The sequence below is a fragment of the Cynocephalus volans genome, chromosome 2, assembly GCF_027409185.1.
Source record: "Cynocephalus volans isolate mCynVol1 chromosome 2, mCynVol1.pri, whole genome shotgun sequence".
Classification (NCBI taxonomy): Eukaryota; Metazoa; Chordata; class Mammalia; order Dermoptera; family Cynocephalidae; genus Cynocephalus; species Cynocephalus volans.
In genome coordinates this window covers 69,543,585-69,560,985 of record NC_084461.1, presented here as the reverse complement: position 1 = coordinate 69,560,985, position 17,401 = coordinate 69,543,585, and the positions used below count along the sequence as shown (strand labels likewise).

Genomic DNA, 17,401 nt, shown 5'->3' with positions numbered 1-17,401 from the left:
ACAATTGTTTTATTACTATAGATAAAAAGAGTTTTTAATATTTAAATATTTCCTGTAGATTTTTTAAAGCTTACAATTACTATGCCACACTATGCTTGTAAAAACACATTATCTCGCCTATAATATTTTCTTTATTCTCTATCTATACACACACTCATACACACATACAAATATATACACACTTTTGGAGTAAAACAGAAATAATCCATTGTTCCTGAGTTTGACTGTGGGAGAATAATTTAGGACAGATCATGTATATAACATTAGTTTTCAGCGATATATAAACCGCATATTTTAATTTTCATACATCTTACATTAAAATGAACAACAAATACATTTCTCCATCACCCTGCACAGCAGAAAAAGAGATGTGAAATACCTGGCCCAGAAAAGAATGACCCATAAGTGCCCTAATGATGTCACTATTTCTAGTAATACAGAGTTAGATCCATTTTTTGCTATTTATAGTGATTTGTATCTTTGATGTGTTTCTCTAAACATTCAGAATATCAAATATCAGTTGCTGCCGATATTTGTTTCCAGGGGGAAAAAATCCATGTCAAACCTTGGTGAGGTGAAATTGCATGATATTGGCCCTGATAAAACCAGGTAAACTCTTGGTGTTCTTCATGAGCAATTTCTTAGCTCAATAGAAGAATCTGAAGAATGAGAACAAAACAAAAGCAAAGAAAATAAAAGAAGGGCAACTGAGCAGTGAAGACTTATTTCAAGAATATCAACACTAAAATACAACCATATACTCCTATAGTTGGGTGAGTGCTACTTGTAGCAAAATAAAATGCTTCCTAAATGAGTGGGTAGGGCATTGATTAGAAAACTGAAAAACAAGTCAGAGTCCAATCTATTAAAGATGAAAGCAAATTTAACATGTTGTGAGGCCAGCCAAGATGTGTCTAAGTGCAGCAGAGACACCATAATCCTTGTAACAGCAAAATATTTAATCCAGGCTTTCCTTTTTACCTTGTCAATCACCATTTCATTCATCCTGAGCAGTTGCTTTGGCATAACTCAGAGGTAGATTCAGCCCAACAACTGGCCCTACAATGCTCAGCCATGATGTGATATAGTTGATGTTCCTAGGAAACAAGTGAAATACAGTCAATGCTAACATTTCCATCATGGTTTTGGGATGAATGGGAGAAAATCAGTCTGTTACCAACAATAGCAGAAATGATGCTTTCTTCAAAGATGTGTGCCCATATCTTGGAATTACTACATTTCCAAATGCCAGTCCCATTGCTTGACAAGGATCTGAGGTGCAGAGAGACTGTAAGGATTCCCTCATTAAGGTAGTGGAAGGGTAAGGTAAAGCATCCGGGCTCCTGAGTCCCCTTGGTGACTCAAATCTTATACTTAAAACGTAAGTCATTTACAAAGGAAGCAGAGTGCTGTGGTTAAGAGCGTGGTTCTGAGGCAAAAATGCTTCGATTAAAATCCCAGTTCCATCCCTTAACTAGCTGTGTGACCTTGGCCAAGTCACTTAAATCCCTTGTGCTTTAGCTTCCTCCTCTATAAACCAGGTAAAATAATGGTACTTAGCTCATAGGGGTGTTATGAAAATCCAGTGTGTTAATATATCTAAAACTCTTAGAACAGCACCTAGCACAGTAAAAAATCAATAAATGTTAGCCATTATTACAAAGAATATTTCTTTTTTAGCCTAGCTTTTAGAGAGACATAAAAAGATTTACACCTTTAAAATCAGAGTAGAAGCCAATGTATCTTGATGGTGTTTCTTACCTATTGATTTTCCAAGAATTCTTTAACACAGGAGTCATGAATTCATTCGTCTTACAGGGATGAAGTACAAAAAAAGGTTGCCCTAGTATCGGATGTTCCTGTAAGAAGCAGAATTGCCAGTGTGAGTTACTTTGAAAATGTTAAAATAAAGAATCTGGTTTACTCCTTTAAAATAAAGTTTTGTTTTAAATTACAAGTTGTTGAATGAATATATAGGTTGATTTCCTATTTTGAAATATAATTTATAATCCAAACATGAGAAGAAGTTGGTGAGAAAGAGCTATTTATTGATAAAGTAGTATAGTCAAGTATTGGAGGGCATACGGTTTTGTTTACACAATACAAACTGTAGATACATTTTATCAGTTCCCTCTCTTTGGTGGCCCAAATTTTATCAGTTCTCTCTCTTTGTTGGCTGGTGTTCCCTTTGGCCTATGATTATTCTTCAGTTTTTTCTCAAGAATGTTCATGAAGCTTACTAGCTGACCATCTGAACAAAATGTTTCATTCAACTCTTTGTCAGGAGTTAAGTTTTGGTAAGGGGGCCAAAGCTATTTGCATCTTTTTTTACATAAATGTTGTCAACATGTTAATTGTTTTAGGCCTGACTGCATGCAGTGCCAATGGGCACATGTTCAGTGAGTAGAACTGGTGGAGGGAGATGGCCTGCACTATCTAAATTGTTCCATGTCTGTCTGTCTGTCTGTCTCTCTCTCTGGGTTTCTCTTTTTGCCTATTTCTCTCATTTTGTTTCTCCCAAGCCTATAGAGCTCTTTCTGTAAGTTAAAAGCCCATATGATGTAACTCTACGCCCTTTATAAGAGAATGATTGGATATAAGGTACAGGACTGTTGCCAGATTAGCGATGCGGACATCAGCCCTAGAGGATTTTGAGTGGTGAGTAATCTATGTACAAGTTCTACCAACACAAAAGCAATTATTGATGATAAGTTTGTCGATTGTTTACACTGTGGATTAACCATTATGGCAGACACTGCAAACTCAAATGCCTATGAAGACCAGGCAGGTGATCAAAAGGGGTAATGCCAGTTAAATACACCAGCAGGTGGGGGGCCCATGGGGACTGGAGAGTGTGCCCATCTGAGGTGGTCCTTGCTACCCTGTTCCAGCCAACTGTGCCATGTGGCAATGCAGGTTCAGCAAGCTAGACCTTCCCGTTTGTGAAAATAACCTAGAAAACCAGTTTATGTAAAACTGCCTAAATTTAAATGTTGGCCCATTTTTTTAAAAAAACCATGGCGTAGGTCAAATAAAACATGCGTGTGGGCTAGATTTGGACTAGGGGCTGCCTATCTTCTTCTCTTGGCTGCTTTTCTTCTTAGCCAGCCCAAGGAGAAGCTGACCTCAGAACTGCTCAGGGGAAGAGTTATGTGATTGTCCCTTCTGCTTCCCCTCACCACCACCACCCTCCGCCACCTGAAACATTCACGTCTGCATGAATGTGTACACACACACCACGGAACTGGGAAGGACAGTTCCCCTTGTATCGGTGACATTGTGTGTAAAGATTTTGAGGGTGTGTGTGGTGAGGGATGAGTTATCCATTAGTTGTCGGTTGTTGTAGTATGTATCATAGGCGACTGTATCTTTAAGATAAACAAAGTCTCTGATCCTATGGAACTTAGATCCCAGTGCAGGAGACAGCCAATAAACACACAGAACAAATAAATAAACAAGATAATCCAGACAATAATACGCACTATGAAGGAAAGAAAACAGGGTAATGTGATTCTGGAAGGACTGTGGTGATGTTACATTTGGTGAAAGGGACGGCCTCACTGAAGAGGTGTGCAATGGTAGTAGGAGGTGGGGCCCTTGGGAGGTGGTTAGGTCATGAGGGTGAGTCCCTCATGAATGAGATTAGTACACTTATAAAACGGACCCCAGAGAGCTCTCTTGCTCTCTTTCCATCATGCGAGGACACAGTGAGAAGACGACTGTCTACGAAACAGGAAAGAGGTCCTCACCAGACACTGGATCTGCCACCACCTTGATCTTGGACTTCCCATCCTTCAGACTGTGAGAAATAAATGCTTGTTGTTTAAGCCACCCAGTCTATGGTATTTTTGTTATAGCAGCCTGAATAGACTAAGGCAAGATAATATTTCATAAGAGATCAGAATGACAAGAAAAAACCAACCATGTAGTGGACTGGAGGCAGAGTGTTAGGCAAAAAACCCTAAGGAAAAATGAGCACAGGAAATGTATAGAGGAAATGCAAAAGAACTTTGGAATTACCCTGGACTAAAATAATGACTGTTCAGAGGGCTGAGATTTAAAAAGCTAAGTATAGTCTAAATTCTTTTTGGATGATCTACATAGGTAACAATGGACAGAATACAAAGGTATAACCCATCTTACTGATGTGAAGACATGTTACCTTCTTAAATAAAATCAAATCTAGACCTCCACGGTTGCACTGGATGGAAACACTGCTTGATGGGGAGGGTCAGCTCAACCACACAGCCTTCACTCTCTCCAAGGCTCACTCTCCTCTCGGCACCTCCTGAAAATTACCATGGCTGCTTTCTTTCTTCTTTTTCCTTTTTATTTACTGGTTTATTATAAAGGATGTTACAAAGGATACAGATGAAGAGATGCAGAAGGCAAGGTACAGGGAAGGAGCACAGAGCTTCCATGCCCTCCTGGGCACAACTGTGGCCACTTTCATGCTGATCTCATGGAGAAACTCTGGCTTTGAACCCTCTAGCCCGGCTTCCCGGGCTGAGGCAGAACAGACTGTTCAAACAAGAGTCTATTGAAAGTTTGGGAATGTCAAAAGGATAATAAAGACAAAAGCAACACGGCTCTTAAAGAGCCAGGCTGTTAGAACGCTGGGGCTCCCAGGCCTGTCTGAGTCAGGTGGGACACCAGGAAGAGGTCTTGGCTAAGCCTTCCCTTCTTGGCCTACACAGTGGATGGAAACACTCTCAACCACCACCTAAGAATGTCTTCAAAGAACCTCAACCCTTCACAGTTGAGTTTCTGTGAGGATTTGGTTTCTCTCATGAGGAATGGGTTCCTTATACAGTCAAGATCTTGCCTCTTACTTTACAGGCCTATGGCCTAACTTTTCAAGATTTCAAGAGTAACCATAGCAGAGTAAAATGCACGTGCAATAGATATATACACTTATAGTTCAGGGTACCACTTTCTTAGAGCAGACCTGGAACCACGTCACATTGCAGCTGTGCTCATTTGATGCTGCTTAGCAAAGACTTGGAACTTTACTTCCATAAGTCATCTTTTGCTCCTTCCATATAGCAAATGGGTAAGAGCATGCAGAAGCTCTGCTGTGAAGACTGTGTGGGGTCAAGTCCTGCTCTACCACTTAGTAGCTGTGAGCTTGGGAAAACCACTTAACCATTTTATGTCTGTTTCCTCATCTGATAACTGGGGCTAATGATAGCACCTGCCTCATAGATTGATTGTGACCCTTCAATGAGATAATTCCAGAAAAGTGCATAGCACAGTGCCTGACACATAGCAAACACTTAGTTGGCTATTATTATTCAACCTATTGATATCTAAACAGACAAGGATAATAGCCAGACATTCAGAACATGGTCTAATGGTGTTCTATAATAAAGCCCAATTTCAACATCTAAAAACAGGAACCTTTCAGAGATTATGCAGCATGGTAAAAACATCACTGATTAGTGTCTAAATGTTTAGGAATATTTGACAACTGATTATAACTGAAGGAAAAAGAAGTCTGAATTAGTAAAAGGTCTAGGTATATATGGCAACTAGAACTATCAATATATTGGTATTCGGGTTTAAAGCCAAATTAATGGAAAATAATTTAAATGAATTTAAATTAAAAGCTTAAGCACTTCAAAAATTCTTCAGCAATCTACAGTATTTTAATATTAATTTTTCCTCAAACAACCTACAAACAGTCATATTAGCATTTAAGATTATGTTCTAATAAAATAAAATGCATGTTGATGCTTGTGTGAAACACTTTTTTAAATAATAGAGACTTCTATGCCTTAGAAGAGCTTTTAGAATAGCTCGGGCATTTCTTTAATACAGGTTTGGCCATCTGAAAAAAAAACTCTTTACCCTTTACTATATACTATTAAGACCTTATAGCTATGTGATTAAATAGAACATATTAAAATAAATGACTGTCTTTAAAAATCACCCCACCCCCGACCCTGGCTTCATCAATAGGGAAGCTTACCAGAGCAAGGCTGGCCATAAGAAAAAGTAGCTGTGTTGCCAGAGGGGCCGACTGGATTTCCAACAGATAGTGCAAACTACTGCTCAGAGGCATTATCAATAAAAATGGCAAAATAGGTACTAAATGAAAATGAAAAACTGCAGCTCTGCTGGCCAGAGGTTACAATCCCAGTTGAGGCAAGCACCAGATAAACCAGAAATTTAATGGGAAGATCCTGGAAATGAGACAGTTGCAGAAGGACTAGATAAGTTCTCAAGGCATCCCTGGCACATGCAAACTACACACATGTGCAGGGGAGGTGTGAGAAGGCCTAATGGGAAGTGCAAGCCAAGGTGACTTGAATACTCTGAATTTTTGAGTGTGCTCCCAATCCATTCATCAGCAATAGAGGGAAGCCTTACAGGCTTGAGATATTTGAGCACAATCTCTGTCCAATCATTAGCTAGCCAGCAAGCTATATAGACACAACTGGGTGACCCTGAGGAAGGCAAGCTAAAAAATAAAAACTAAAATTAAAAAATAAAATAAAATAAACAGAGACATCAGTGGCCACAGTTATAGGGGAGACAAATTCTGCAGATAAAGCCTAAGGAAGTTACTGAAACAAACAAGGACAATGGCAACAACAGCAAAAAGACAGCTTTTGGGGAAAAATATTTAAATCTAGAATTGCAGCAATATATTATCTAAAATGTCTAGTTTTCACAGGAATTTATGAGACATGCAAAGAAACTGAAAAGTGTGACACATACTAAGGGGGAAAAAAGTCATTAATAAAAACTGATGCTGGGTGCGCCCAGATGGGATGGGATTTACAAAGAATCCAAAGCAGCCATTGTAAACATGTTCAAAAAATTAAAGAAGACTATATTTAAAGAATTAAAAGGGAAAAATTTTGATGATGACCTTGCAAATAGGTAATCTCAATAAGGAAATACAAACTATAAAAAGAACCAAATGGAAATTCTAGACTTAAAAAGTACAATAGCAGAAATAAAAAATTCACTAGATGGGCTCAACAGTAAATATGAGACAGCAGTGGAAAGAAGTAATGGATTTGAATATATATTAATAAAAAGTATTCATTTTCTGAAGAAAACAGAGAAAAAAATGAGCCTCAGAGACCTGTGGGACAACATCATTTGCACAGCATATATGCAAAAGCAATCTGGGAAGAAGAGAGAGAGAAAGGGGCAGGCAAAATATTTGGAGATATGCTGGCTGAAAACTTGTAAACTTTGATGAAAACCGTTAATTTATAGATCCAAGAAGCTCAACAAACCCTAAGTAGAAACACAAAGAGATCCACACCTAGACAGATGACAGTCAAATGGCTGACAAAGACAAGGAGAAAATCTGAAAAGCAGCAAGAGATAAAGGACTCATCACACATAAATGGGAATAACAATATGATAATGACAGACTTCTCATTAGTCCAGAAGGCAGCAGAATGACATATTCAGAGTTCTGGAATAAAACCTCAAACTGTCAACCAAGAATTCTATATCCAGCAAGACCATCTTCAAAAATAAAGGTAATATAAATACATTCCAAAGGAAACAGACTGAGAATATTCTTGCTAGTAGATCTGCCTTCTAGGATATACTAAAGGAAGTCCTTCAGGAAATAATACCAGAGGATATCTTAAATCCACAGGGGAAAAAAAAAAAAGCCTCATAAATGGTGAACATGAGACTATTTAAATGTTTTTTCTTCTCTCAATTCCTTTAAAGGATATAAGATTACATAAGCAAGCATTATAACACCAGTGTTGGGTTTATAACATATATAGATATAATATACATGACAACACTAGCACAAAAGAAGGGAGAGGAAATGGAAGCATATTGAACAAAGTTGTTTGCTATGTTTTAGCAGAATCAAGTCAGTATTAAGTTGTGCTTCTATTATTAAAATGTTAGTAAGCGTGTTGTTTTTGAGAGCATTTGCTATCCAAAAGCTCCTTCTTGTTGTGAAATAAATCCTTTAAGTATGTTGTTAATCATGACCACTCTTCTAGCAATGTGTCAAAAGCACCCATAATTAATTACATGGTTAAACTATACATGCCTCAACATCCAATGCTTTCTAAAATGTATCAGTTTCGCTTAGTTGTGGAAAATTAACCAAATTATTAACTACTTTTCACATATAAATGGAAAATTAATTTTTAAAATATTCAAAATAAATCCGTTTCTAAATATATAGGACTACTGAATACAAGGCTTTGAGTTTTGAAGAATATAATAATGCTCATGTTATATTAAAAAAATCAAGTTTCCCTGATGTGATTCACACATTGTCTCATTTTTTCATTTAGCAAGCATTAAGTCTTCTTGTCTGATAATTTTAAATAGATTTAAGCCTAACTCAAGGCAAAGAGTCTGTAATTCAAAACTGTAGTTAATCTTAAAGAGATCTTAATGCTGCAGAAATCAAAGAATTTAAAGTCACTGTGGTGACCTAAGCCAATTCAATCAGCTGATCCTGCAAGCCCAGAAATTTGTATTCAGACAAAGTAGGGTAGAGAATTTACAAACTGAGCCATGTGATCAGTGTAGACAATCAATCTGGATGATATTCTCCAAATGGCATTTTTCTGCGGTGGAGATTTTTTAAGGATTATGCTATCTGTATTTTCTGCTTTTTCCTTCAGACAACCAGAATCAGAGGTGAAAGCAGTCTTTAGCTGGCTTAGGAACTGTGCTTTGGAATTCAAAAAAAATTTAAACTCCTATACCTTATTTGTTTAACATACATTTTTTCAGAAATGGAAGAACATCAAAACTGTCAGGATCTTTTTAGTGACATTTCTTAGATCAATTCAGGAGGTAAATCATATGAAAGTGCTACCATCTGCTGTCAGTACTAATGAACTGAGCAAATCTGCACTGAGAAAAATGTCCGTGTGGAAATACACGCAGCCAATGAACTGTGTTAAGCTTACAACTCAATAAACACTTCTACTGGAACAAAGTTCTGCTAAATGGTTTTTCCGTGAAAATAGAAATGATGGGTCAGATTTCTATCTCTGTAACTCTGGAGGAGTTATATAGGCACATTCCCTTATGAAATTTAATTTAGCAATGGTTAAATGTCTCATAAAATAAGTCTGACATGATACTGTGAATTGGTTTTAGAACTATTAGATGTGACTATCACAAGGAAATGATAATACTGCACCTTCATTCTTACATGTAATAAATATGATGAGTTACTTGGTTCATTTCTTAATTTTCTTGGCTCTCGGGAGGATACAAATATAATTTCACATACTAAGCTTTCACCCAGTTTCATATTCCAAACTGATCAAATTTGCCTTCCACTCCAGGCACATTCCTCAGTAACGGAGAGAGACATTTCCCTCATTCTACTCCCTCAAGCAGGGGAAGGAAAATGACTACTGAGATTCTACAGTATCAGACTCTGTGTTAAATGCTTTTCACAGGCCACCAACCACAATAATTCTTTGAGGAAGGATTCATTATCACCACTTTGGAGGACAGGTTCAAAGAGATTATGCATAAGGCAATCCATGTAGTGAGCAGCCAAGCACCTCCACACCTCCAAAGTCCACACATTCACACTGCACCTCCCCATGCCTCTGACCAGAGCTGGTGTCTAAGACAGGCCCCGGTTTCCACCCTCTTAAAAATCCACCTCTTCAAAAATCTGTTTATTTATTTTAAAATAATGTGTTTTCATAAAATTATAAGAGCAATACATATAGAGAATTCAGAAAAAACAGAGACCAACAAAGAATAAAGGCAGTGTAATCCAAAACTGCCCAACTCATTTAATCACTACTTGGTGAATTTCCTCTCAGACCTTTCTATACACACACATTCATAGTTCCTGTTGCTTTTTATTCACTGGATAGGTATTTATTAAGTGTCTACTATGCGCCAATCCCTGTCATATGCGTCTTTTGTTGATCCTCTCTAGGTACCTTTGTCTTCTGTTTTACTCATTTCTGCACTTACCTTTATTATTTGCCTCCATATATTTTGTTTGGATTTATTTTGCTGTTCTTAATTTTTTAAATATACCATGGGTACTTAAAAGAATATATTTAAGAAAAATGTAATTTTCAGTTGCTGGCTACAGTCTTCTATGTGTTTCATTAGATGAAGCTAGTTATTTTTGTTGTCCACATCTTCTTATTCCTGTCTGCTTGATCTATCAATTTCTAAGAGAAGTTCAAATCTCCCCTATGACAGTTGATTTTGTACACTTCTGCTTGTAGATTGTCAATTTTTGCTTTATGTATCCTGAAGCTGTATTATTCAAATGCATAGAAATATATCCTCCTAGAGAAATTGAAACTTTAATATAAAGTGATCATATTTATCTGATTGTGCTTTCTGCCAAAAAAGGATTTTTATCTGATACTAACATAACCACACCAGCTTTCTATTTACATCCATGCACTTTAAAAAATTATTTGACTTTCAATCTTTCTGTATCCTTATGTTTAAGATATTTCCTGTAAAAAGAACATAGATGGATTTTTAAAAATTCACCTTTACAATCTGTCTCTTAAATGGATTGTTTAGTTCACTTACAGGCTTTGTGGTTACTGGTATAATTTGATTTCATTTCTTCCATATTTTTGTGGGTTTTCTGCTCATTCTATTTTTAATGTTTCTTCTTTTGCTTTTCTTTTTTCCTCCTCTGTTGCCTTCTCTTGGATTGACTGAGTGCAGGATTAAATTTTTTTCTCATTGCTTTTTCTCTTTTTATTAGCTTGAAACTTACATGTTTTATTTCTAAACTTTTAGTAATTATTCCCAAATTTTAAAATTACTATTTCACTTAATAAAATCTATAATTATTCAATATTTTTACCTTTTACCCAAATAACTCAAGTACATTAGGATGTTTAACTCTGATCCCCCATTCCCAATTTACATAATACTGTTGTCCATATTTCAGTAGTATCTTTTGTTTTTTAACCCTATAAAGTAGACATTATTCATGTTTTATAACTCAATATTTGTTGAGATTTACTAATATTTTACTATTCTTTTTGCTTACCAATTTTTTTCCTATATTTCAGCATCCATTCTGGGATCATTTTCCTTATGGTTGAAATAGGTCCTTCAGAACACCCCTTATTGAAGATTTATAAGAAGTAAATGGTCCCATCCTGTGCCCTCATTTTCGAAAAATAATTTTTTGTAGGTATAAAATTCTAGGTTACAATTATATTCTTTCAACACTTGGATTATATTATCCTATTTTCTTCTGACTTCATTTTTTTCTGTTTAGAAGTCACCTATCAGTCTAATTATCGTTCCTTCTAAGGTCTTCTCTTTCTAATATTTCACTATAAAGTGTCTACATCTGATTTTTTTCCCATCTATCCTGTTGAAGACTCATCGAGTTCCTGAATCTAAACATCAGTGTCTTTTCAATAATTCTGGAAAATCCTCAGCATCAGGTCTTTGAATACTGTCTTTCCTTCATTCTCTCTCGTCTCTCCTTTTGAAACTATTAGATATGTTTTTCCTCTTCTGTCCCTTGTATTTCTTAACCTGTTTTCATATTTACCTTCTCTTTCTCAGTTTTTGCTGTAATGTGTGCAATTTCTTCAGATTTATCTCCTAGTACATTACTGCTCTCCTTAACTATATTTGTCTGCTTTTTAGTCTACACCTTCTAACTATATACATTCCTTTCTAAAGTTCTTTTTGATTATTTCTTAAATTTGCCCAATCATTTTCCATAGTCTCTTCTTCCTATATCATACTTTCAGTATTTTCACCCACTTTTTAAAATATGTTCAACGTATTTAAAATTTTGTACTGAATAATTTCAGCTTCTGAATTTGTGGGTCTGATACCACAATTGTTGTCTGCTGGCACGCACTGTTAATTGCTTGTTATGAATTCCTGTTTTTTTTAAGGTGAATTTATAGTAGGACTATAGATATGGCAATTCTTTGATGCCTAAGATTAAAAACACATCCCTCCAAAGAAGTTTATATATACTCTGCCTGGTGCCTAGGAGGGATTCCAACTCCATACTAACATGAGGGTAGAGCTGTATTTAGGAATTTTCTGGGGAAATTTTTTTTCCCCCTCTTTTCACCTGTTCTAACATAGTAAGGCAGAGAGAGTCAAATGGAAGAGATGAAAAAAAAAAATTAAATATACAGAGAATGATGGATAAGGAACCATTCTGGGGTAAGTTGGTGAGGGAAGGTGTCTTTGCAGAGGTAACATTTGAGCAGAGACCTGACCAAGTGAGAAGCAAGCCATGTAATTTTTGAGGAAAACAGTATTTCCGGCTTGAGAACACCAAGTACAAAGACCCTAAGACCTTAGTGTGGGAGGTTGTTTGGAAGGTTTAAAGAACAGCAAGAAGACCAGTGTGGTCATTTCAGTGAAATGAAGGGAAATGAGGGTGGATGCAAGACCGGAGAGATGACCAAGAGGCAGGATTGTGTTGGGTCTCATAATGTATGGAGAGGACTTGGGATTTTATTCTGAGAGTGATGGGGAGACTCTGGAGGATTCTGTGAACAAAGAAGTGACACATTCCGACTTATATTTTAAAATATTACTCTTGCTATTGTAGCAGGTCAAGAGGGGAAACAGAAAGAGCAGGTAGGAAGCTTCTGGAGTAACCCAGACAAGGTATGATGATGACTTGTACAAAGTAACAGCAAAGTAGATGGGGAAGGTAGAGCCAACAAGACTTGCTAAAGAGTTTGATATGCTGTGTGAGAAGAAGGAAGGAGCCAAGGCTGACTCCAAGGTAAACTGTCTGTTCATATTTTCTTGACTGTTTTCCTATTGAAGTATTATAGGCGTTTTCTTATTAATTTTTAGCTCTTTAATAACTTTTGAGAATACTGATCCTTTTCATTCATTCAGCCATCACTGTGGGCTACACACTGGGTTAAATGTTAGTTACATCATAATGCATTAACAGATAACCCTTGCTGTCATGGAAATTGCTGAAATATTTGAAACATTTTTTCTTTTTGTCTTTATATACTTTTCATGATGATTTAGAAATGTGGAATATAATGTCAGATAACTAAATCTATAATTTTCTCTGTTATTTCTTCTATTGCTTTTATGATTAAAAATCCTATTCAGAATTAGAACAGCAGATATTTACCAATATTTACATATAGTTTACCATTAAACTACATGCTGTTCCCTAAACACCTGCTCTTTCTTACCTACAGGCCTTTGTGCATGCTGTTCTCTCTGCCTGGAACACCCGCCCTCCCTCCTTCACCCATTAATGCCCATTTCTCTCCTACAGATATCGGCTTTCTTTTACCCCAACCCTGAATCAGGTGCTCTCTGTCTGTGTTCCCACTGCACCCTGTCCTTAAGCCTATGGCTTATTCCACTCGGTTCTGTATAGGAAATGGACTATTTACAGGAATCTTTCTGTAATGTTCTGTAACTCCTTGATCACTGTTTCAATCTCAGTATCCAGCAGTGCCTTCTATCTAGTAGGTACTCAATAAATATTTGTGGAATTAATGCATAGACAAAGACAGCCTATTGTGCTTTAAAGTAAATGATTACTGGCACATGCAGCCTACTCCATGAAGGGGAATATTTGTGTGGAAGGCACAAGTAGCCCCTATGCTCCTGTAGACACATAAGAGGGACAGAACCATTCTCTTTCCTTGGCTCAAAACCAAGGACAGCACCTCCCAGACATTTATAGGAGTCCTCAGATAAGAACTTTAACATCTGTTTTCTCAAATATTTCCTCAAAAGAATATCTAAGAGCAAAGGAGAGGGTTTGAGGACATGGTTAGGAATAATTTGCCACATGTAATTTAATTAAAAACATGTCAATTATCCAATATATTCTAAAACCTATCTATTGGTTTCCACATAAAAAATAATCTTACTTTACCACTGAGAAAAATTGATGCACCAAGATGCATATTTTAATTTTGCGAGTTAGCCTACCCCCTGCCACACCACTGTATCGCCCTAAGGTATGTTACCCAGACTAAGAAGCAGCCTCAAATACCACTAACACATAAGGGTACTTCAAAAAGTTCATGGAAAGATTTGTATTATCTTTCAACTCTATTTTCCATGAAATATGAAGTACCCTCATATAAAATAAACTCATGCTTTCCCACTTTACTCAGACCTTTATTACTCTATGTTTTTTACTTGTGCATTGAATAAACATCACTGAATACCTATTGTGTTGTAGGTGAGACTCCATACTAAACATTTTTCCATCTATCCATCCATTTGCCCATTCATTTATTTGACAAAAAAAAATCATGGATATTTATGGAGCATGTTCTATGCACCAACCTCTGTTCTAAGAACTAGAGATATTAATGTACTGAACACAGAAGCAAAATCTGCTCTCACAAAGTTTACATTCTAGTTTTGGGTACTAGAAAGATATAAAACAGCATCCCATTATCTCAACTCCTGGGGTTTACAGTCTAGTTACACCCACAGTACTACAAGTCCTGGATTGCACCTCCAGGCGAAAGAGTTCCAAGGTGAAGTAAATTTGTCATTACTCCCCTTCCCTTAGAATTCCTAAATAGAATGGAAAAGCAGATCACTAGGGAGAACAGCAATGTCACCTGGCCTGATGGTGGCAGAGTGAGTAGCATGACTTGTGACCAAGAAAAATGAAAGCTGGTAAGAAAGATGCCCTCTGTAGAAGGGATTATTATTATTATTATTATTTCATCATTTGGAGGGCGGGCATGGGGAGCCTTCATGTTTCCAGAGAAGACTGTGTAGGGATCACAGTGTCACTAGCAAAGAATGAGATACTCTCCTTTATAAGATGGAGGGTGTCCTGAGGAAGGCCTGCAGTGCCTGAGGGCCAGAGAGGAGCTCACAGGTAAACTAAAGGAAACTAAAGGAAAGCTGTGATGCAGATGTGGCCCAGGCCTGAGGCCCCATGGGTGGAAAGACCCTTGTTCCCTGGAATGATACTCATGGTGAGATCCTGGATGCCTGGAAATTATTATTTTCACACTGCAGATCAAATGCTTGCTGTGTGATTTCAATTGTGTGGTTCCTTTATCACTGCGTTGAATACTCTCGTCGGAAACATCAGACTGCACAGCAGAGTATATATTTTCATGAGCTGAGAGGGACCTTGGGTCAAATGAAATATGATAGCTCCTCTACTCTCCGCATTCTCCATTAGGGCACCTGCAATTCAAGGGCTACAGAAATCACTATAATATAATACATAATAGATTATGATCCTGGCCACTCAAAAGGTACAAATCCAGGAATATGGGGATTTAAAGAAAGGAGAAATCACTTCTGAGTAGATGGGTGGGGAAGGGGGAAGCAAAGACTTCCTGAGGACATGGTATTTCACCTGGGCAAGACTTGGGGTAGAAAAAGAGAAGAGTGTGCCGTAGAACTTAAGCCAGAAAGTGTCTAGTCCAAGTTTAATTGGAAAGGAGTTAAGTGAGAGACCTACCAACTTCCACCTCTTAAGTAAGATGGAGAGGTTTGGAGAAGAAAAAATGTCTATTTTTGTTTGTTTTGTTCTGGTGCTGGTGGAGTTCGATGATTGAAGCAATCCCTTTATGCTCAAGAACTCTCTGGAAGTAAACAACACCTATACAAGATGAAGAGGCAAGGTTTGAAGAGAAAGCAATACTATTTTGAAGTTTTGAAAAAGAAGGAGAAAAAGGGAGAAAGAAGAATACCGCAGTCAGGATTCCTATCCCTTCTAGGTACATGAGGATATAGACGGAAAGACAGTGAGACAGTATTTAAGAAAAAAATAATGTGGGAAAGAAATGAAAGTCTCACCCAAGTACCCAAAAAGGTCAGCAAGTTTCTTCTCATTTCTGGGATGGGCAGAGGAAGCCAAGTGAACCAGGCTTTACTCTAGCTGCACCTGTGGACATTTTGTGGCCAGTTAATTAGGAAGAAAAGTGAAATGGTGTTTGAGAAGGTGATAAAAAGAAAACAAAACAAAAAAAACAGTTCTTCAAATTCATATGCTCCACAAATGCCACTGGGCTTCCTAGAATTTTTTTAAAAAATTACAGACATCACAGCAATAATTCCCAGACACTGCATCCTTTAACAAAACTTTCCTTTCATGGCTCCAGAGAAAGCCTAGAAACTAATTCTCCCAACCCTGCATAAATCTACAAAAGACTCCCTCCCTGGGCTTCTGACAGTCCCAACTCCAACTCCTGGATTAGAGAGCAGAGTTTGAATATATTTATAGAGTCTATATGGGTTGTTGCTTTAAGCAACACTGTTAATATGCCAGAACTCTGAGTTCCCAAACTTATTCTGTTATCAATTTGTTGTACATAATTTAATCTCTCTGTATTTTGATATGCAAAATGGAAACAGCACTGCTGATACTTCACAGGGTGAAAAGGAGATAACGACCAAGACCATTATAAAGCTTGCTGGGGGAAAAGGAGCTTATGTAAATGTCTATTAATTAAACAGTCACAGCTGCACAACTAGGTCAGGCATGATGATAAGACCGAACAACCCACCCCAGCCACCAGCATCTAGCAGGAGAAATGAACATTTATTTATTTATTTATTTATTTATTTTGTCTTTTTGTGACCGGCCGCACCGTGCTCAGCCAGTGAGCACACCGGCCTTCCTTATATAAGATCCCAACCCGCGGCGGGAGCACTGCCGGGCTCCCAGCGCCGCACTCTCCCAAGTGCGCCACGGGGTCGGCCCAGAAATGAACATTTAATCCTAATAGCACTTGTTGCATTTTATAAAGAGTATTAAATTGTAATATTCTGTAACATAACATAGAGCGGCATCTTTCAGACCATACTCTAAGAATTCTTTGAAAGAATATAAACTTATTAGAGACAACAACCAAAAACAAAAACAAAAAAGCAAGCCAATTACTAATGAAGAACTTGTAAAAGGCTAATCAAAGCTCTCATCCAGAGAAAATGAGAAAATATGAGGCTCAGAATGATTTTGTATATTGATGAGCTTTTATATAGCATCACAGAAAGAAAAATAAAACAGATTTAAATGAAGACAAAAAAGACTCCAAGTTTCTGCTTAAAAGCCTTGTTATGTTCCCTATCAATGTTTTAATAAAATGTTCTGTCTTGGTGGAAACATCCATTTAAAAAAAAATACCTTAGGAGAGGGCTGTCAGTAGAGGACACGCTCGCTTTCTCTGTCTCTCTAGGCAAATCCTTGAGTGTGGGGAGGGCCAGACAGAATAACCTTTATTCAGCCCCCACCCAAGGAAGACAGCACAGGGTATAGTTGAGAATGGAGGGCCCCAACTATTTTTCTCCATGTCAAAGGAAAAAACAATTCTTTTTGTTTGTTTGTTTTGAAAATAAGGAACCTAGTCTGAAGATATAAGAGAAAACTCGCAAGGAGAATGTCAGATTAAGGGTGAAGAGACAGGGAGGAAAACTGGGAGTAAAATCT

At 37.3% G+C, this 17,401-nt stretch overlaps 1 protein-coding gene across 5 annotated transcripts in view; it reads right to left on the bottom strand.

Moving 5' to 3' along the window:
- ATG10 (autophagy related 10) overlaps window positions 1-17,401 on the bottom strand; it is a 292,867-nt gene that overhangs the window by 36,163 nt on the left and 239,303 nt on the right. For 2 of the 5 annotated variants that reach the window (XM_063086271.1, XM_063086275.1), the window contains exons 6-8: window positions 1,762-1,859; window positions 982-1,097; window positions 58-659 (exon numbers count right to left, since the gene is read on the bottom strand). In XM_063086271.1, coding sequence (XP_062942341.1) covers window positions 998-1,097; window positions 1,762-1,859 — 198 coding nt within the window. In that variant the 3' untranslated portion in view covers window positions 58-659; window positions 982-997. Of the gene's footprint in view, window positions 1-57; window positions 660-981; window positions 1,098-1,761; window positions 1,860-17,401 lie in introns of those variants that run through there. The other 3 variants (XM_063086273.1, XM_063086272.1, XM_063086274.1) reach the window with 2 other exon arrangements.